Source organism: Sinocyclocheilus rhinocerous, unplaced genomic scaffold (assembly GCF_001515625.1).
Source record: "Sinocyclocheilus rhinocerous isolate Xijiao unplaced genomic scaffold, SAMN03320098_v1.1 scaffold348, whole genome shotgun sequence".
Lineage (NCBI taxonomy): Eukaryota > Metazoa > Chordata > Actinopteri > Cypriniformes > Cyprinidae > Sinocyclocheilus > Sinocyclocheilus rhinocerous.
Window position 1 is genome coordinate 1,189,419 of NW_015635025.1, and position 23,179 is coordinate 1,212,597.

The window sequence follows — 23,179 nt, forward strand, 5'->3', positions numbered from 1 at the left end:
CACACATATATATATATGTGTGTGTGTGTGTGTGTGTGTGTGTGTGTGTTTGTAACAGTAATTGTTACAGAATGTGGCAGTCAAATGAAATGCACGATGAAGGAGAATTCTAGGAACAGATTTTAATGGTAAACTAACAGGAGAACAAGCATCTATACAACCACACTCTACTACTAATGAGAACGAACAGAGAAAGAGGGAGAACTCAGGGTTTTTATCCATAGGCCAAACAAAGGAAGGCGCATCCTTTGTGTTCCTGTGTCCAACTATATCGATTATACATGCTTGCACACAAAATGCTTCAAACAGCTGACTACACTTCAGCTGACTGCATGTCTGCCAATGTGTACTTGTGTTGAACCTCAAGAAAAATACCTCATAAATTATTGCATACTGTAAATGTTATTTCTATTGCTTTCTTTTTTATTTTTTCCTGATGATGAATTCCTACACAAAGCTTTAATCTGAAGAGAGATTCCTGGGCTGCCATTGGATTAGAGGCACAATGGAGCACATTAACTAGAGTAATCCTGGCCAATATTGCAAGTCCTTTCATATGACTCTGACGAGAGCAGACCGTGACGAGAAGACAACAGTGAGGAACTATAAAAATATCGTCAAATGTCTGTGAGTATCGATTATATATTTATTGTTGCAGATTCATTCATTCATTTTTGTAGATTCATTAATACGGATCAGTTTTGCTTTTCAAAAATGTTGACCTAGGCTATGTGTTAAATCAGTAAGAGAAAATATGTGTTGTACTCTCTCTCCCTCTCTCGAATAAAAACTTCATCTTTTTCAAATACTCTTGTTTAAAACATACGTATTGAAGTTGAATGGAATGTGGTGGTTCACAGCTTAGGACTACTGCCTAGTTCAAACCTTTTAGTTAATTTGGATGTTATTATGAAATACTTGTCAATTTATTTTAAACCAAATAAAGCTACAATCATAACTCAATTTTGGGGCTTTTCACACTGCGCTCCACCCTGGGATAACTTCGTTCTAAAACCTGCTTTTAACCCCAAGTTTTGAGACGTGACCCCGGGTATCTTGATGCGCCTCTTCTGAATGCTAGTGTTTTGTTTAGCTTTATGTGAGTTTAATGCCCATCTTTCATCTCAAAGGCTTCCATTTCTTCTGAAGTTATCTTTGATTTGGGTGTTACTTTTCAAGAAATGATGGTGCTGTATTCAGTTGTCCAAAATGCAGCTGACCCTATCTACAGCTGCTTTTACAATAGATTTAACAATGTCCTGTGTTATTGCACATCATGTATTTTCAGATAAACGTAAGGGTCACTACAATGGATGCTGAGCTGGAGTTTGCCATTCAGCACAGTACAACTGGTAAACAACTTTTTGACCAAGTATGTATTTTGCATGGAATTTAGACAAAAATCATCAAATGCAACACTGACAGTAGACCCTAAAGAGTGAACGATCAGTGACATCTTTGCATTTGTCCTCCTGAAGGTTGTGAAAACGATTGGACTTCGAGAGATCTGGTACTTTGGACTGCAGTATCAGGACAGCAAGGGCTTCTCTACATGGCTGAAACTCAATAAGCGGGTTAATCTTCATCGTATCTGCTTTATTTTTTTTTTTTGACATAAATAATTGGTAGTCATCATTAAACACTAACTGTGACTATATAAGCATGCAATATTTTTGACAAAAAAAAAAGATGCATCAGAGGGTTAAAAAATAAAAATCTCTATATCCATAATCTATATATATTTTCTTCAACAAAAATGAGTACAAAAAATATAGACCTTCACAAGTTTTCATGCTTGTGGTTGCCAGATGTCAAAACTTTTAATCCCCTTATCCCATTTTCTCATAAAAAGACACATTTTCTGCCCAGTGTTTTACTGAGTAGCATGACCCTGCAATACAGGGAAAGCCTTTATAGGATTTAACAAAAAAAAAATAATTTATATATATATATATATATATATATATACTATTTTATAGCACTTACTATTAAATTCTGTATTTGCGTTATTAATTTCCAGGAATTATTTACTTTTTGCTTTTTAATTTCATTTAATTTTTAATTTCATTTGATTTATATATTCTTGTAACCACTTCCTAACCCTAAACATAGCAGTTGCTAAACCTCTTGAAATATTTAACCTTTGTATCAATATATGGGCACCTATTTTCTGGTTTTAAATTCCGTTTTCCTAGAAAGAAAAGCCTTTTTTATAGATATATACACAATAACCTATGAAAAACCTAAACGTAGCACTTCTCATCTGGTGTGCAACCGGCTTAAAGTTCAGGAAACTGTAAAACTGTTTGTGCTACAAACTAGCGTGTTTATGATAACGATAATGAATGAAAATAATATGATAACAAATACTAGTTTGCAACATCAAGCTGCATAATGAACTGTTTCTGCACAGATAAAATAACTAAGCGGCCGATGCTGGAAGCCTTACACATTGTAGTTTAAAACGGGCGCATTCACTCTTACGTTAAAAATAAGACATAAAAGAAAAAGAAAATAAACATTGAATTATTTCCATGGATCTACTCTTTGCTCCTGTTTGTTTCAGGTTTGATTCAGATCTCGTCTGATGGAATAGAATTTAAATGCTGTCTTCGGTATTGCAGGATTATACTATTGGTTTCACTTTATCTGTGCAAACTTTCAATCATGCATACATGCTCTTTTATACACTGCGTAAAAAGCTGTTGGCTGTAATCAAGCCCCTGTCCCTTTAATAGCCAATGCTAACAGTAAAAAAAAATAAACATTTCCCAATAAAGTCTCTTGACAGTACAAATTTTATGTGCAAAAACTACATTCTCTGTAAATAGCAACTCTCTATTTTTATGTATTTTACAATACTATTTTCTGTTCATATTATTGTTAATGTGTAATAGTAATTGTATTTCCGTGAATACAGAGTTTTCCTTCGCATCAGTTTAATGGCACTTAAAAGAACATAGTGAAACACATCTAACAAATACTTGTGTTTGTATGTTAGGTGACTGCTCAAGATGTCAGAAAAGAAAACCCATTGCTGATTAAATTCCGAGCAAAGTTCTACCCTGAGGACGTGGCTGAAGAGCTGATTCAGGAAGCTACGCAGCGTCTTTTCTTCCTCCAGGTGAAAGAGGGGATCTTGAACGATGATATCTACTGTCCACCTGAGACGGCCGTTCTCCTGGCCTCATACGCTGTGCAGATGAAATACGGTGAACACAACAACGAATATCACGTGCCTGGATATTTGTGCAGAGACAAACTGCTGCCACAAAGGTGTTGTTCTATTCTTTGTACACCAAATAAGATCACATTATTGTGTTGTGTTTTGAAAGCTGCTGTTTTACATGCAAATACCTTCTTCTAGAGTTCTTGAACAACACAAACTGACTAAAGAGCAGTGGGAAGAACGAATCCAGGTGTGGCATGAGCAACACAAAGGCATGCTCAGGTAGAAACTTCACAAATTCTGAACCTAAAACTAGTTGTTTGAGTACATGGTCAGTAAAGCTTTATCTCCACAGAGAGGACGCTATGATAGAATACTTGAAGATTTCCCAGGATCTGGAGATGTATGGAGTGAACTATTTCAGCATCAAAAACAAAAAAGGATCTGAGCTGTGGTTGGGTGTTGATGCTTTGGGACTCAACATATATGAACGTTTAGACAAGTACACCTTTATCTATATTTTATTTGCAATACAACTAATTAGATTTGTTATAAATTCTGTGCAATGAACTGTGCCCACACATCCTGAAAAGTGAAGCCAAAATATTTTGATCACCATCTGGTGTCTGGCTGCAGGATAGGTCATAAACCCCGCCCTCTCCATGTAAACGAATGGGAAATAAGCCAAACTAAAAAATCTAATTACAGATCAAATACATTTTTACCAAAGATTGTTTCCATCATTTTAGGTGGTTCTTATAATGCTGATGTATGTTCAAGTGCTTGTTTTTCTAATAAGTTTGCTTCTAATTAGTTATTTGATGCTATAAAAAATGGGGTGTGGCGTCATGATTGTGAGCTTGTGATTGGGTCTGCGGGAGTTTGGGCGGGACTTTGATATCTCTCACTATTCTCTCGGTCTCCACCTCACGATCAGTACTGCGCAGACTCAGGCTCCAAATTACGTCATTGACACAAGCAGCCATACTGGGATTTGTTGGCTTCACTTTTCTATAGTGGAAGGAAGTGGAGACGCGTCCATCTTTTATTACAGTCTATGACCATGCCATGTTAGTATTCCTGTTTTTCAACAGGCTGACACCTAAGATTGGATTCCCTTGGAGTGAGATACGGAATATTTCTTTCAATGACAAGAAATTTGTCATTAAACCCATAGACAAAAAATCACCGGTAATTAAGTATAAAAAATGTAACCCTTCTTTCATTCATTCATTCATTCATTCATAGTCTTTCATCTGCTGCATTACATTTCCTTTGCTCAACCACAGGACTTTGTGTTCTATGCACCTCGTCTGCGCATTAACAAGCGTATCCTGGCTCTGTGCATGGGAAACCATGATCTTTACATGCGACGCCGCAAGCCAGACACCATTGAGGTGCAGCAGATGAAAGCGCAGGCCAGAGAGGAGAAGAACAAGAGACAACAAGAGAGGTGACAACATTTATAACAGATACATCACACATAGCATCTCCAACACTGTTTTTGTGATACCAAAGACAAAATCACTTTATATAGGACACTGTCTTTCATGCAGACTCAATAATTGTGTATCTTTTATGAAAGTAAATCATTAACACAATAGCTCTGTTCAAAAACTTAGTGAGCTGCCTAGCTAGACAGGTTTTTAAAGCGTTGTGGGCATGCTCCTAATGTCAAGGCTGTTCCATAAGATAGGCAGTAACATTAGGCTGCCTTATCCACCTTATTTTTACGGTAAGAGCGGGCGCGGCTATTTGTAAATTTTATGGGTCTGGCTTTCGTTGTCATCTGCTTCCAGCTATTTTTAGTTGTACAAAACAGCTCGTTTTGCTGCTTGATATTGCATATTGGTGTGTCTTACCATATTATTTTAATGTATTATCTTAATTATGAACACACTGGTTTGTAGTGCAAACAGTTTTACCATTTACTGCACGTTGTTATTCTTCTCGTTATTTCCCTAATGAACTGGAAGTCTCACACATTCACAGAAAACGGCTTACTTCCGCAATGAAAAATAAGGTGGATAAAATACGTAGTTTTGGCAAATTTTTAAGGTTGCATTGCTATTTTTCTTCACAGAAATGCAGTCCCAGAATTGAATCAAATTATTACAGAATGATTAAGTTGAGAGAAATGCTGATTGTATCATTGCACTGCAAATAAATAAATTGCTGCAATGGTTGCTGCAAGAGAGTCACATATTCCTTATACAGGTGCATCTCAATAAATTAGAATGTCGTGGAAAAGTTCATTTATTTCAGTAATTCAACTCAAATTGTGAAACTCGTGTATTAAATAAATTCAGTGCACACAGACTGAAGTAGTTTAAGTCTTTGGTTCTTTTAATTGTGATGATTTTGGCTCACATTTAACAAAAACCCACCAACTCACTATCTCAACAAATTAGAATACTCCATAAGACCAATAAAAAAAAATTTTTTAGTGAATTGTTGGCCTTCTGGAAAGTATGTTCATTTACTGTACATGTACTCAATACATGGTAGGGGCTCCTTTTGCTTTAATTACGGCCTCAATTCGGCGTGGCATGGAGGGGATCAGTTTGTGGCACTGCTGAGGTGGTATGGAAGCCCAGGTTTCTTTGACAGTGGCCTTCAGCTCATCTACATTTTTTGGTCTCTTGTTTCTCATTTTCCACTTGACAATACCCCATAGATTCTCTATGGGGTTCAGGTCTGGTGAGTTTGCTGGCCAGTCAAGCACACCAACACCATGGTCATTTAACCAACTTTTGATGCTTTTGGCAGTGTGGGCAGGTGCCAAATCCTGCTGGAAAATGAAATCAGCATCTTCAAAAAGCTGGTCAGCAGAAGGAAGCATGAAGTGCTCCAAAATTTATTGGTAAACGGGTGCAGTGACGTTGGTTTTCAAAAAACACAATGGACCAACACCAGCAGATGACATTGCACCCCAAATCATCACAGACTGTGGAAACTTAACACTGGACTTCAAGCAACTTGGGCTATGAGCTTCTCCACCCTTCCTCCAGACTCCAGGACCTTGGTTTCCAAATGAAATACAAAACTTGCTCTCATCTGAAAAGAGGACTTTGGACCACTGGGCAACAGTCCAGTTCTTCTTCTCCTTAGCCCAGGTAAGACGCCTCTGACGTTGTCTGTGGTTCAGGAGTAGCTTAACAAGAGGAATACGACAACTGTAGCCAAATTCCTTGACACGTCTGTGTGTGGTGGCTCTTGATGCCTTGACCCCAGCCTCAGTCCATTCCTTGTGAAGTTCACTCAAATTCTTGAATCGATTTTGCTTGACAATCCTCATAAGGCTGCAGTTCTCTCGGTTGGTTGTGCATCTTTTTCTTCCACACTTTTTCCTTCCACTCAACTTTCTGTTAACATGCTTGGATACAGCACTCTGTGAACAGCCAGCTTCTTTGACAATGAATGTTTGTGGCTTACCCTCCTTGTGAAGGGTGTCAATGATTGTCTTCTGGACAACTGTCAGATCAGCAGTCTTCCCCATGATTGTATAGCCTAGTGAACCAAACTGAGAGACCATTTTGAAGGCTCAGGAAACCTTTGCAGGTGTTTTGAGTTGATTAGCTGATTGGCATGTCACCATATTCTAATTAGTTGAGATAGTGAATTGGTGGGTTTTTGTTAAATGTGAACCAAAATCATCACAATTAAAAGAACCAAAGACTTAAACTACTTCAATCTGTGTGCATTGAATTTATTTAATACACAAGTTTCACAATTTGAGTTGAATTACTGAAATAAAGGAACTTTTCCACGACATTCTAATTTATTGAGATGCACCTGTATATTCCTTTAAAGCCGTCTGTGCTACAGGGCACAAGCATATTCCACTGGTTGCAATTGGCTGCATGAGCTTCGGCCTTTTCCCAATTAACCCCGGCTTGCTCTAAGTCCTCTTTGAACATGCTTCGCCAGGTCTCATTTGGCCTTCCTCACCTTCGGCATCCATTGGATGACGTCAATGTCATTGTGGTCAAGTCATGTCAAGTCAAGTCACCTTTATTTATATAGCGCTTTATACAATACTGATTGTGTCAAAGCAGGAAAATAGTGTGCTGATAATGCAAGAGGACAATAGTAAACACGCAATTTTTCACTTAAAGTCAATTCATCATTGATTCAGTGATGTCATCGTCCAGCTCAGTTCATTTCAAATAGTATCTGTGCAATCAATGTTGCCAGAAATTAAGTGTCCACAACTAAGCAAGCCAAAGGTGACAGTGGCAAGGAACCAAAACTCCAACGGTGACAGAAATGGAGAAAAACCTTGGGAGAAACCAGGCTCAGTCGGGGGTCCAGTTCTCCTCTGACCAGACAAAACCAGCATGGTGTGGTTTAATTCCAGGCTGCAGCACAAGTCAGATTGTGCAGAGGACTTGTCTGGTTCCTGTGGTCTTGGGCCGATGATTGTCGAGTTGACGCAGTCTTCGCAGGGGATCTGTCTCTCTAGACACAATGGCGGAAAGTCTGTGGTTTTTACCCTTGCAGGATCTCTTGGTTTGAGACATGGTACATGGTGCAGAGAATGCATCTGAGGCAGCACTGCTGGAACACGTCCAACTTGTGTACAATGGGCACTGTGTTTTTCCAGGTCTCGCAGGCATTGATTGTCATCAGTAGCATGATGACACAACCTCCTGAGCCTATATAATGGTGCAGTGAAAAAGTGATGATCAATAACATCAATGACATTAATACAGATATTAGAGTCAATGGGCAAGTACTCAAGACTTGCAGAGCTTCAAGTACCTAGGAGTGATTGTCTCTGATGAAGGGTCCAGGCAAGAAGTTCTTGCCAGTATAGCTCAAACAACTGCTCCACTGAAATGCCTCAAGCCCATCTGGAAAGACAAAAACATCGGTCTTAGAGAAAAACTGAGATGACAAGTGAGCACAGTAATCTCAATTTTAATCTATGCTTGTGAATCATGGACACTCAAATTAGAGACCTGCGCAGGATGGATTTTTCAGTCCCACTCCTGCAAAATTATGCTATCCTGCTCCCACCCATGACATTCACATTTTACCCCCACTTCCACCCACAAAAGCCCACAGGTAAAAGTACAGGTTGATTTTTCAGTATCTCTAATTGCCAGTGCTCCTCTGTTAATTTGGTATTTTTCTACTTGCTCTCCTGTTGAATAAAAAAGAAGAAGAAAGAAACCAAGAACAAACAGAAATGATTAATTATCCCTTTAACTTTTAGAATATATATTTAGGCCAAGTCAGAAATAATAACAATTTTACAATGGAAGATAATAAAAATTAAAAATAAATGGACCTTCACATGGACCTTTAAAGCTAAACAGAAAAGCATTTAGCTATATACTATTTAAGAATATACAAAAAGCCTTTTTTCCTTTAGCAATGGCTATTCAAACATTAAACAATAACTATTCCTATCCCCTAATAACAAACCAGGCCTCTCTTCAATATTTAAAAATAACAATAAACTGAATTAACAATAACTAACTAAATAAATAAATATGTAGGCCTACTTAATGTGTCCATGTCATTCACTGATGTCATTCACCAAGGTATTCAGATAAATGCGTCTCTGCTCCAGTATGCGACTGCAAATACTAAAAGCTCTCTCCTGCTGAGATGCAAAGTACATGGCAAATTCTTGAAAAGCAGCCATTTTTGCTGGTGACAGTCTGTGTTTTCCTCATCAAACCCCAATTCATCAACTAGCACTAGCTTTGACAGCATGGACCACAGATTTCATTATCATCTTTAACTAACACAGTTTTGGATTGAGGAATGTCACTATTTTGTAGAGCATGTAAATTCCACTTGCTGCCAAACTGTTCAGCAACAGTAGTTTGTCCAGATGTTGCACACAAGTCACAATGCAATTTCAGTGAGAATGGAGTCAGCCCTGGCTGCTCCACAGTGGTTTCTTGGTCTTACAGACCATGGCAGAACTAGAGATGTACTTAAGGTCAAATTGTCTGACTCAAGTTATTGGTTGCATCTTTAAATGGCTTCAGAAAAGAGTATGGTTGACTGTTTAGTATAACAGGATTGTTGCAATGTCATCATACTGTTGAAACACAGATTCTAGCATTTTAAAATTATAATTCCATCTTGTCTCCACTGTCTACTTTAGAGACATACTTAACTTGACTTGCAGGCCACAATGTTTGAAGTTGTTTTTTCACAACTTTCAGAAGCGGCCATTTTCGGGTGTTTTATCCATCACAGAGAACAAGAATTCACATGAAAGATGTTGTAGATTACCTGCAGCTTCTTTAAATTTTCGCAAAGACACCAAAGGAAAATAAGCACTTTTGGGATACATGAGATCCTTCCAAAGATGAGAGGAGTAGGTAGAATCTGTCACTCTGCTTAGAGAGTTTCTTTTGAATACAAGAGATCTTGAAAACAAATTTTATTCATTCTTCTAAATGGGTCAGTATCAGTTTCAGTTTTTGTTGTTCTTCTTGCATTTACATGGCTTTAACCAGCAGGTGTCCTTGTCATGCTATGTTTCAAGTGCATGCAATCTCTGTGATGATGAACTTCTCTGTTGTCTGCCATTTAATGCATGAGCCTTTTAAATTTGTTCCTTTCTATTGTTATCATTATAGTTGTGGTGTGGACTCTCACTATTATCTTAAATGTATAATGATTTTAAGGACTTTATAGTTAATGTTATTGTTATTTTTCTTGGTGTGAATGGGCCTGAAGTCGTAGTTTGTTTCTATGTAATGTATTGTGGCTGATAGAAAAAGGTCTTCTGATGGTTTTTGGTCCATATGTCAGTTGCCACAGTGCATCAAGAGGCAGCCCTGGAGCAGTCACGCAAGGCAATGAAACTAACTTGTGCAGTGTGGCAAACTGGGTGAATGGGATGGGCCATTCAGCCTCATCTAGCCAGTGCTGGGGAAGTTCACAGCATATTTCAGTCCTCAGCAAACCTAAGCCGAGGAGCCACCACTCTTTTCACCAGCAGTAGCCGACAAAGCAGGCTGGTCTCAGCACTAACAGTTGTCAACCTCCAAAGTCGCACTTTATGCCTCAGTTCCTTGCTCACTGGGGCCAGTGTACCCAGTGCGCTTGGGTGATCAATACCATAGGTTCAGTTACAGGCTCCACTTCAGAACAAAGCCCCCATGTTAACCATATTGTTCTAACAGTCTTGAAAGAAAATGCGGAATGCAGGTCCCTCTTGGCAGAGGTCACAACACCCTTGTGAAAAGGAGCAAAAACACTCCTGCTCTCAGAGTTGGTAGGGTGGGGATTTCATTCAACCTACTTTCTCATTCCAAAAAGGGATAGAGGTTGACAACCTTGAGTCTTGAATTTGAAAAGGTTCAACAGGTATCTACAAAAACTACCTTTTCAGATGTTGAATCTGTCAACCCTCTTCACAAGAATAAGGCAGGGGGCTGGTTCACAGTGGACCTCCGGGATGCCTATTTTCATATTCCCATCCACAGGAAGCACCTCACATTTTTCTTTCAAGACAGGTCATACGAGTACAAGGTTCTTCCCTTTGGCTGTCTCTAGCGCCTTGTAGTTTTACAAAGTGCATGAATGCAGCACTTATTTTCCTCCATCAGCAGGGAATTTGAAAGTGAAAGTGAAGTGACATGTGGCCAAGTATGGTGACCCATACTCGGAATTTGTGCTCTGCATTTAACCCATCTAAGTGCGCACACACACACAGTAGTGAATATTGCTGCGGCGCCCGGAGAGAAGTTGGGGGTTCAGTGCCTTGCTCAAGGTTCTCACCTCAGTTGTGGTATCGAGGGTGGAAGAGAGCGCTGGTTATTCATTAATTGGTTGCGCTGGTTATTCCCCCACCGACAATTCCTGTCGGACATGAGACTCGAGCCCGCAACCTTCGGGTTACTAGTCCGACTCGCTAACCATTAGGCCACAACTACCCCCCAAAACTGTCAATTTGCATCATTAATTACTTGGACGATTGACTGATATGTGCCCCAACAAAAGAATTGAACATCAAAATTGTTCAAGGGAAAAAATAATGAAGGATCAACCAAGATCAGTTGTGGAGCCATGTGGTGAAATTGCCCGTTTCAAGGTTGGGAGCCTTTTTAGGCAAAAGTTCATATAAACCTGTTGGAAATGGAAGCTGTGTATCAAGCTTTGGGAAAACAGTGTGCACAGAGAGAGCTCTATGATGGTGTCTTACATCAAGGGAGTACGCACTCTCTATCTCTCCATGGCAAGGCCAAATATCTCCTCTTATGGGCACATGCACAGGGTCTTTCCGTGAGGGCCTTACATCTTCCAGGAGTGGAAGCCTATCTTCTGTCAAGGGGAGGACCCAGACCAGGCTTCTTTATGCCTTTCCCCCTTTTCCACTTCGGCCAGCAGTATTGCTAGCAGTAGCCGTACCAAGATTCAAGAGTCACAAACCAGAGTCCTGCTCATAGTTCAAGATTAGCCACACCAGCAGTGGATGCCAGATCTGGTTGCGTTGTTCAAGGGCACCCTTCTTCTATATACATCTTCTTGAATTACCTTGTTTCTTGTCTCTGAATGAAATGGTGTTTACTATTATATTCTGAAATGAAATCACTGAAGAATTAGCCACATCAAAATATAAAAATATATCAAAAATATATTTTATATCTTCTGTACTGTTATAAATGTTATGTCAGTTAGCACTGTATCATTCATATAACCTGAAGAAGACTTGAAAAACACACATAAACCATATATTGTCGCAATCGTTTATTGTCTTCACGTTTCATCAGTTATGGTTTATGCTTGTTATTCAGCTTAGCTACAGCGATCACTGGATGCCTTTGTCCATATTAGGGATTTCCTGGCATGTCAAAAGTTATTATTAGTTATTATTACTTCTTTCCGTGAGAGTGCCCTCCGGTTTCGAGTATGAATGAAACATACACTGCATGAGAGTGTTGAGCGCTCTGTAATGTTCACATTGTTTTGGATATGAATAAAACGTATCCAAAACAATGTGACTATCTTGTATCTTTTAATTTAAATCTATATTTATTCACACTGGCCCTTGAAAACATCTACGTGAACACACTTGCCTGAAAAAAGTGCAGGGGAAGAGTTTAGGTTTTATTAAAAGTTGGGGGAACATGTCCCCCGTGTATTCTATGCCCATGCTACAGGGAGCCACCATGGAGGGGTGAAAGAGCTGCATTTGGCTCCGTAGCCGCGGGTTGCCGACCCCTGCACTAGTCAAATGAACCAGGCTTTGGCTCGGGCATGGTTCAGATCGCCTAGTGTGAGTACAGCCTTAGAGGGTGGTGCTAGTGTCATCAGCCTATGAACTGGCATGATCATATAATCATATACAGGCTTCAGACGTTTAGGGTGTTCCTGTAGTGTCAGTTACTGATGCAGTGTCTCATTTCCTACTCAAGGAACAGGGTTACATAATGTAACTGAGACATTCAAATTCAAAATCTTCTTGGAAGTAATATTTGTATTTGACGTGAAAGGACTTTTAGAAAAAGACAGCTCACTAGATTTTGGAACAGAGCATAATGTTCTTCTAGAGGTGACAATGTTTTTAATGCATGTCAATTTTAGAGCACTTCTGGAAAATGAGAAAAAAAGAAGAGAAAATGCAGAGAAAGAAACTGAGAAGATTGCAAGAGAGACGATGGAGCTCATGGAAAGACTTCGACAAATTGAAGAGCAGACCAAAAAAGCTCAAGAGGGTTGGAACTACAAATGTCACATTAATAGTTAATGGGTTTGGTAAAGTGTGTAATTTCCCCTCAATTCGCATCACCAAATAGAATTGGAAAAATAGTGGCTATTCTCAAATAGGTTTTCTGAATACACCACCTGTCTGCAATTAGTCACATAGTCCCGCCACACACTGAAGGTTGAGCCATTGTTGTTGTGTAAGGCTGGATTCTCAAACAAACAGAGACACCTTAAATATTTCTATGATATTTTACTTTTCAGAAAAGTTTATTTGTGTAACAGTTTAGTTGTGTCGTCCAGAACTGGAAGAGCAGACCAAGCGAGCATTGGAGCTGGAGCGGGAGAGGAAATTTGCTCAGGAAGAAGCTGAGCGTCTGGAGAAAGACCGCAGGATTGCAGAAGACGTGAAGTCAGCATTACTGCAGCAATCTGAGAACCAGATGAAGAACCAGGAGAATCTGGTATTACGGAATATGTACTCAAAACCTTTTAGAGATACATTATGATCTTAGATGGTTAGTTCATTTACTCACCCTCATATCATTCCATACAAGACTTCGACAAATTGAAGAGCAGACCAAAAAAGCTCAAGAGGGTTGGAACTACAAATGTCACATTAATAGTTAATGGGTTTGGTAAAGTGTGTAATTTCCCCTCAATTCGCATCACCAAATAGAATTGGAAAAATAGTGGCTATTCTCAAATAGGTTTTCTGAATACACCACCTGTCTGCAATTAGTCACATAGTCCCGCCACACACTGAAGGTTGAGCCATTGTTGTTGTGTAAGGCTGGATTCTCAAACAAACAGAGACACCTTAAATATTTCTATGATATTTTACTTTTCAGAAAAGTTTATTTGTGTAACAGTTTAGTTGTGTCGTCCAGAACTGGAAGAGCAGACCAAGCGAGCATTGGAGCTGGAGCGGGAGAGGAAATTTGCTCAGGAAGAAGCTGAGCGTCTGGAGAAAGACCGCAGGATTGCAGAAGACGTGAAGTCAGCATTACTGCAGCAATCTGAGAACCAGATGAAGAACCAGGAGAATCTGGTATTACGGAATATGTACTCAAAACCTTTTAGAGATACATTATGATCTTAGATGGTTAGTTCATTTACTCACCCTCATATCATTCCATACATGTATGCATTTCTTTCTTCTTCAGAAACAAAGATTTTTTGAAGAGATATCATTTGGAATGACAGAATTCTGTCATTGCTCACCCTTATGACGTTCCAAACACATATGACTATCTTTCTTCTCTTAAAAGAGAAATTATGATGTATGTACACCATGCTCTTTTCCATACAGTGAGGATGGATGATGTCAACTTCAACTTTCAGTCTTTAAGTTCCCATATTGTGGCCATTAACATGTTTTATTTAGGAGACACCTAGAATACAATTACATTATTCAAAGTTCAAAAAACACCTTATTTTTCTCATACTGTACATTGCTGTAGTACCTCTTTTCACCCTCTGCCTGTGCAATGACCAAATTGTGATCTCCAGTCACTTCGTCTAGACGCCGTAATGGTGAATTCAATAGTGCTCCAATGATGAGATGGTATGATACGATGGTTTAGTTCAGGGGTGCCCACACTCGGTCCTGGAGGGCCGGTGTCCTGCAGAGTTTAGCTCCAACCCTAATCAAACACACCTGAAGCAGCTAATCAAGGTCTTACTAGGCATACTAGAAACTTCCAAGCAGGTGTGTTGAGGCAAGCTGGAGCTAAACTCTGCAGGACACCGGCCCTCCAGGACCGAGTTTGGGCACCCCTGGTTTAGTTTATTCACAAAAGCAAAAAGATAATAAGCAAAAATAAATAATTAGTACAATGACTTATCTAAACAAACTTATTGTAAACAACGATTGAAACCTTACATCTGCTGGCATCTTCCACAGTTCCACGAGTCCTTTACGTATTCTACTAGGCACGTGATATTTAACAATCTTTCTTACTAACAATCTTTAGCCAGCAAGTGTTTTGACATTAACAATAACTTATATGGCTCATACAGCCTGAAACACTCTGTTTTAGTTACATGGAATTAACATTTATAACTTTAAAGGCAACAGAGTTGGCTGAGCTGACATCCAAGATCACTCTTTTGGAAGATGCCAAAAAGAAAAAAGAGGATGAAGCCAGGAAATGGCAGAGAAGGGTGAGAGTGTAAATGTATTGTTGCATCTGTTTTATACGGTTAGCCTCAAGCAAACACATTAGCAGTCTCACAATAGTTCACTGAGCTTTTCTGGATTGATATCTTGGCAGGCGATTATGGTTGAGGTAGACCTGAAGAAGACAAAAGAGGAGTTGAAGAGTAAGCTAATTGGGGTCCACATCCAGGCAATGTCCCAGATGGAGAATGACCATGATGAAAATGATGAGAGCAGTGCTGAGGCCAGTGCTGAGCTAACATCCACTGGAACATGTCAAGACCGCAGTGAAGAGCAGCGCATAACAGAAACTGAGAAGAATGAACATCTGCAGAAGCGCCTACAGGTGAGTTTAAGGGTGTATTCACACCAGGAAAGTCCGCTAGTTCACTTGCTTTGGTCCGGACCAAATACAATGATGATTTTTTGTTTGTTTGGTGTGGTTCGCTTTCACACTGCCCTTTTTTGCAAGTGAACCAGAAATTGTAAACAAAACCACACGTGTGCTAAGGTCATCCATTCATTGGACAGAAATTCTCAAGCAGGGCAAAACAGGAAGTGCAAAAACAGGCTAATCATGGAGATCTTTTGTAGTGCAATTTTTATTCTTTTACTGATTTGGTGTTATCAGATACTAACGCAATATGAAGAAACTTATGAGCATCATATGAGACAATGTCATACGATGTTGTAATTACGACTTGCCGAGAATAAAATCTACAGATATAAAATACTTAAAGCATATCACAATGTTAGTTTAAACATTTAACCTAGATAAATGTGCGCTATTAGGTGCATATCCAATCGTTTGTGCGGAGAGTGGAAGCTGAAGCGCGCTTCAGGACATCAGTGGAAACAAATTAAATACGCTGTCATTTTTGCTCATAAAGGTAAGAATAATACATTGTTCAGAACTGTAAAGGGTCTATTTTTATGTGTGTGCACTCACAATATCAAGAAAACGTTGTGTTTTTGTAAAATAAAGAAAACAAATAGGATGCGCTTGCCGTCTCTGACTTGAACAGGAGCGCTTCACAAAAATGCACCGAAACTCAGCGAATATTTTCCTTACATACATGATGAATATATCTATAGAAAGCTTTAAATGACTACAAAACGAAATAATTCAAATCCAAAACCTCTTATTATTATGTAATCCGTAAAGATGCATTTCTTTCTAAAGGCGTGTCCAATGATGGGATGGCGAGTCAGGATCATCAACTTCATAGTGACACTGACTCATAAAACACTAGTTTATTAATAAATAATTCAAATATCTCCTTACTATTTTCCTGCAACATAGTCATGGTAATTTTTGCGGCAAGCTTTAGCCTATTTAGTTAGCTCACGTCACGTTGCTGTGCGCCATGGTTACGAAAACTCATCATTTGCATATGTTTTTAAGCATTGTGGTTTAAAAACAAGTTATTTAAGCCATTGAAACGCAAATTACAGCACTATATGCGCGAGCTGTCTGTTTCTGAGCGTGATTTCTGCAATTGGGTCGGATCAAGGTCGGGTCATATTCACACCTTATTAAACGAACCGTACTAGAGTTTGTTTGGAAGCGGACCGAGACCACCTCTTCAGCTGGGTCTCGGTATGGTTGTTTGGTCCGCACCAGAGTGCGATTGCTGTATTCACACCTGCCAAAAAGGTCTGCACCAAGAGGGGAAACGAACTTGAGTTCGATTCAATCTAATCAAACAAGACAGGTGTGAATACACCCTAAGAGGCAGTCATCATGTTTATAAAAAGTTGTCATTGCCATGGCCTAGTTTCTAAAACGTTTTCCAAGAGCCTCTTAACTGCACATTTTGTATGTCTTTCTAATCAAATACAGCTGATTCAACTCATCAGTTCAGAAGTAGAATTTTCAAGATCTTAAAATGATGTGTTAGACCAAGGAACCATTCAAAATGTGCAATGTCGGGGAGCTAATGATTGGCATCTCTGAATATTTGGTTCACAATACACTGGCTTCAAAAAGTCCATGGCCTCTGTGCAATGCTTAAAGTCCCCATGAAATCAAAATTAAAGTTTTTTGGGTCTTAGTATCAATATGTTAGTCTTAAGGTTATCTATAAGGCAGTGTGCTCCAAAACAGTGAAAAAATTCGCATTTAGAAGATATAAGCATTCAAAGCTTGCAGTTCGTCACTTCCGCCAAAACGGCTCAACGATTTTTTTGACGTCACATCGTACTTCAGCTTCTCATGGCACGTAGTGCACTATATAGTGGACAGGGAACGATTCAAACAGTGTAAATATGCTTTCCATTGAGGAAAAAAAGAAGTCTTAATGTTTATGTCTCGTCGCTCCGGCCGGACACGGCACATCACAGTATGTGAGGGGCGTAACATTTCCGTCACATGCTTGATGTATTCGGCCAATCACAACGCACTGGATAGTTGGCCAATCAGAGCACACCTCGCTTTTCAGACCGATTAGTTTTGTAAAAATCGACGCGTTTCAGAAGGCGGGGCATAGAGGAGAAACAATAATGTACAGTATGTGGAAAATAATGTGTTTTTTTAACTTTAAACCGCATAAACACATTTCATTACACCAAATACACAAAATAATGTTCTTTTTAGCAGCATCATATGACCCCTTTAAATGAACACTTACAAAAATGAAAAATAATTTTGCAACCAGTGTATATACTGTGTGTGTATATGTGTGTGTGTGTGCGTGCGTGTGTGTGTATATATATATATATATATATATATATATGGGGCTGCTTGATATGTCCCTGCCCTGTCTTCCTGTTTCAGTTAAAATGACGTCAACACATAGAGTAATGCTGCGTGTTTCTAAGCATTTCAGGGGACCTTTAAATTTGCATTTACATTACACACCTATACATTCCAGTGCTTACAAGTCTGATGCAAATCACCACTTACATATTACGTGAGAGGTTGTATTAACTAAAACATTTCTGACAAATTACTGAATTATAAAAACATTGATGGATAATTCAAAAAGCTTTCTTTCATTTCTTGTGGCCCTTTTTGTTTCACCTTTAGTATACAAGACAAATAGAAATTCTGCAGAACAAATAATGGTAACACTTTAAAATAACTTTCATTAATAAATCATTAACATACATTATGTAATGCTTAACAGATCATTAGTTCATATATATTCAAACAGCTAGAAACCTGAGGTAATGTGCTTGTTATGGTTAACTAATAACCGTATTAAATATTACCTAATGATTAACAGATAGTTATTTCATGTAAATTACAATGCTTACAAATGTCATTCAACTTTCAGTTCATATGATCATGGACTTATTGAAAAATCTACAAATGATTTTAAGACATGTTATACAATGACCAAAAGCTTTTGTTAATGCACAACACTTCTGCTGCTATTGAGGTGTGATACGGGTAAGGTTAGGGACAGGTTTGGTGGTATGGGTAGGTTTAAGGGTTGGTTAACGGTCAACAGTGTACAGGAGTCAATTTGATAGATTATATACTTATATAAAATAAAGTATTTTCTTGAAAAAAAATTTTGTTTTCTCCTGTTGATGTATGATTCAAGGAATATTCTGTTTTACGATATACAATAATATACTAATATAAGTGTTGAGGCAATAAAAAAACATGTTTTATAAGCAAATTACAGTTCTGTCAGGACCACTATCGTCAAAATGATAGATACTTAGCATAAAGTTTGGTTTAGCGGTATGGTTCTGTTCTGGGCAAAAACCTCCCTGCCCATCCATGCAGCCTGTCATGAATGAGCAGGGAGAGCAGCAATAATAACCCCACTAGGGTTAACAGAACAGAACAAGGCAGATATCATTAATGTACTTAATAATATTTAAGTGTAACACTTTATTCAAGATAAAGGAGTCTGATTAGCAAGGAATATCAGAAAGCCAAGTCCTGACTGTGGCGAAAGGAGGAGCTGGGGATGGAGGAGGGTAATTTGCTCCGGAGCAAGCTGAAAAGCTGCTGAATAATACTGAATAGAGCTTATATAGGAATGCCGCGATAGGTGTCGTATTCCTATAGGTAGATATGATCAGCTGAGAATCAGCTGATGCAAGCTTGACTCACGTGACCTGCCAGAACTAACGCTAACGCTTGATTGTGCGTTACGTCTTTAGAAAGCTAATCTCAACTAATCATCCTTTACACAAACGTTGTTACAGCAGCTAAATGTCTAATGCCCATAAAGTATCTGAATGATTGGTAAACATTTATAAACATTTACAAATGATGAATAGTTTCAACTTTAGATTGGGTACTGCAAAAACAAGAATAAATGATTGATAAATGATTTGTTAAGATTTGAAAATAGTAGAAGTCTATATACACAAAAAACAAATACCAAATATAGGATCTTTATTTTTTTCTCAACATTTGTAAATGTAAAAAATATACTTAGGTAATATATGAACTGATATTTAATGACATTTGTTAGCATTCAAAAGTACAAATAAGCTTGTAATCACTGTATAATTTCTGTTAAAATCATTTGTAGATTTTTAAAAAAGTGCTTGATCTTATGAATTGAATGTTTGATGACATTTGTAAACATTTCAATTTACAATAAATAATGATCTGTTATTCATTAGGTAATTTTTAATAAGTACATTAGTAAACATTAACAAGCACATTATCTCATATTTCTAGCTATACAGTGGGTACGGAAAGTATTCAGACCCCCTTAAATTTTTCACTCTTTGTTATATTGCAGCCATTTGCTAAAATCATTTAAGTTAATTTTTTTTCCTCATTAATGTACACACAGCACCCTGATCTGTTAAGCATTATGTAGTTTGTTAATGGTTTATTAATGAAAGTTATTATAAAGTGTTACCCAAATGATCATATCAGTCCCACTGAAATGATACTTACGATTTGTTTCTTTATGTCTTTGCAGGCTCTGAGCTCTGAGCTGGCAGATGCTCGTGATGAAAGTATGAAGACTGCAAATGATCTGATCCATGCTGAGAATGTGAGGTTAGGGAGGGACAAATACAAGACCTTACGGCAAATCCGACAAGGAAACACCAAACAGCGCATTGATGAATTCGAGTCCATGTGAATTCCCAGTTGGACAGAATGTCTGTCTGTTAGCAGTGTTAATAATCCATTACAGGACATTTTGAACTGCAGAGTTTGTGTCCAAATCAGTGATCTTAGTCTTTTGAGGTGAATTAAAAAGCACAACATGAAGTTAAAGCAAGGATAAATGTTGTGAACCTCTTGATTGTTTGAATTAAAGAAATTAGACTGTATTGAGTTGACATAATAATAAAATAAAAAGAAACAAACAAAAGTAGTATGTGCTTGTACCCCTGATATGTAATCTCCAATGTGCTCATCATAGCAGTTTATACAGTAAAGTGACACGTTTCAACCACATGATCCTGGTGTTTTGATATCCTCCAGTCACTGATGGTCACTGAGGACTTTTAACAACAGTCTGAGTTTGTTTTGCTGTTTGGATATCATTCTTTTCATGCGACTGGCAGCAAACGTCAAACTTACTGCACATGTGCACACACTGAAAACAATCCTGTAACACTTCATTTGTTCAGTGGACTTCATGGTACATGCTTCTGGAGCATATGGGGTATCCTATGTGGGTGCAGGTTTTTTTTGTTACAGCTTGTCCTCCAATCCCTGTATAGATCACAATTCCGTGATGAAAAGGGAAACGTCCATATCCACCAAAGATCCCAACAACACCATCCTAAAAGCTGTGAGACAGGCCTTGAATGAGAAACAGCAGTAATTTTACATGTGGATCTGCTAAAGCAGAGGTGTAAAGTATTTGAGTAATAGCATTAGCGCTACTAGCATGACTGATAGTAATAGCACTACTATACTTAAGTATTACTATGGGGAATCTATACTTTACTTGAGTTCTGTTAAAACACTTTTACTCAAATACATTTACAGGAAAAAAATACCTTTTTTACTCTATTGCTATTATATGTAGACTTAAAAAGTACAAAGTAACTGATGTCACGTGTCATTTTCCTTAAAGTTTTAAAATCTTTTAAAATCTAATAAATCTTTCTTAATACTTAAAAAAATAAAAATAGTATTTTTCTATATCCTAATGTGACTAAAAAGCCAATCAATCATGTTCACATAAATTAAACTTTCCTTTTATTTAAACAGCCAATTAATTCTATTTTAGTGAAAATACTAATATGGCAGCATTTTTATAGTTCAGCAAAAAATATGTCAATTTTCTCAACATCATTGTCATTCCAGACCTGCATGACTTTCTTCATTGGATCACAAAAGGAGACGTTCTAAAGGGTGTTAATGCTTGAATCGTGAATTATAGCACATCTGCATGAAAGCATCATTAAAGTAGTTCATGCACGTTATGTACTGTATTCCAATTCTTCCTAAGTCATTTGAGGCATTATGTAAGGAAGTGAGAGAAATTTATGCTGTCACGCTTTTAAAATCTAGCTTGACACCCATGGTGTCCATTCACTTTCATTGTATACTGAAGAGCAGTTTGGGCATTCTGCTGTAAATAACTCCTTTTGTGTTCCGTGGAGGAATATCATTCAGGCTTTGAAAGACACCCAGGTGAAAAAGACGTAGTATTAAATGTATTAAAAATATACTTGAAATTCAAGTAGTATGTTTATAATACATTTGTATTCCCAACATGTTATTTGAAGTGCAATAAAAATATATTGAATTGCATTTTAATATATTTCTAAAAAGTATACTAGAAGTACTTTTGTATTAAATATATGCTTAGTTATACTTCTAAGAAATATGCTAAACAGAAGCATACTTTTAATGTATTTATAAAAAGTATACTAGAAATACTAAATAAAATGAGTCATTATAACATGTACAACATTAATTTTATTTGAATAATGAAGTTGTGTATTTATTTATTTCTGATTTCCTGAACAATTTGACCGACCAGGTACATTGTTCTCAGCATACTGTCATTCTTAAAAAGAAAACAAATCATCAATCATCATTTGGTTTTTTGTGTGTGTGTGTGTGAAATATTAACATTTGTTGTTTTTCAGATCAGCTGCTATAGAAGACTGCATTTTGTATGTGTATTTACTGTGTATTAGCATTTTGTATGTGTATTTAGTGTGTATTAACATTACCTGTAGATTTCAATTTCTATACAGTCCAATCTCTAATTGTCACACCATTCGAATTAAAGTTCCTTACAACTCGTTCTCTTTGAAATAAATCTTTTTAGTACAGAGTATCCCACGTATCTGTAATCACATGCATATTTAAAACTGGAACATAATCCAATTTCAGTCATTACATTTTTCAATAGCCACTTCTCAGTACGAATTATTTTGGTTTTGACTACGGGTGAATCTCCAGTCACTGATTGTCGTTTCGACCTTTCTGGATTACAATCTGCCATTTATTCCAGCTGCTGTGAGAAAAGGCTATAAACGATCCGTCACCTGCAGCATCCTCACGTGCGATATAGCATACTAGCGGGGACAACTTCTTTATGTTCACAGACGTGACGTAATGATGCAGCGCCATGCCCGAATTTCCCGTGAATTCCTACCAGTACCACTCAAATTAGAAAACTTTATTACAAGCTTACCGTTGTGAATCGAGCTAAAGTAAGGCGATAGTTTTGAACACTGGCTGATTATGTACTTGCCCAAAAATAGATTTTGGATAATTTTTAACCAAAAATGTTACGGACTGCAGCTTTAAATTTAGTACAATGTCTCTGTCAGGGAAACAGACTGGAGAGATGAATGAGTGCAAACAAACTCTTTGTTGACAAATAGGTGAAGTTAGCAAAATGCAAGATTCCATTGAACAGGAGATTCCATTGGTCATTTTTACCATGGTGAGGAGGCTAGTGACGGTCATCCTGACCGTAATGTAGAAGTAGGGACGAAAGGAGGTTTGGCTAGCCTTCATGGCTTTTACATGGGAACTTGGAAAACATTCTGAAACTGACTCTGGACTGAACTCAGGGGTTGAATCAATCATTGGACTCTGGTCAGAGGCTGGAGCCAATGTATGTGTTGCCCAGACACTCAAAAATGCTAGTGCTATTATGGACAGTCCAATGCTCTCTGGGCTGAGCTCCGAGACGGGATTGGACTCAAAGGCTGGGGCCATCTCTGTACTGTGCTCAGAGGCTGGAGCCATCACTTGGCCGTGG

General features: G+C 38.0%; 1 protein-coding gene across 3 annotated transcripts; it reads left to right on the plus strand.

The window, feature by feature from the left end:
• The first annotated feature begins 550 nt into the window (after positions 1 to 550).
• Positions 551 to 20,379, plus strand: msnb (moesin b). 3 transcript variants are annotated; one of them, XM_016560262.1, is made up of 13 exons: positions 551 to 627; positions 1,289 to 1,372; positions 1,479 to 1,574; positions 3,002 to 3,276; positions 3,368 to 3,451; positions 3,525 to 3,671; positions 4,264 to 4,360; positions 4,459 to 4,622; positions 12,731 to 12,861; positions 13,154 to 13,314; positions 14,924 to 15,016; positions 15,127 to 15,357; positions 19,913 to 20,379. In XM_016560262.1, exons 1-13 carry the CDS (start codon positions 622 to 624, stop codon positions 20,075 to 20,077), a joined length of 1,734 nt encoding a protein of 577 aa, XP_016415748.1. In that variant the 5' UTR covers positions 551 to 621; the 3' UTR covers positions 20,078 to 20,379. The 3 variants fall into 3 exon arrangements, with proteins under 3 accessions (XP_016415748.1, XP_016415749.1, XP_016415747.1); XM_016560263.1 differs by having other exon boundaries at positions 1,289 to 1,352; XM_016560261.1 differs by lacking the exon at positions 551 to 627 and having other exon boundaries at positions 1,277 to 1,372.
• The last annotated feature ends 2,800 nt before the right edge of the window (positions 20,380 to 23,179 follow it).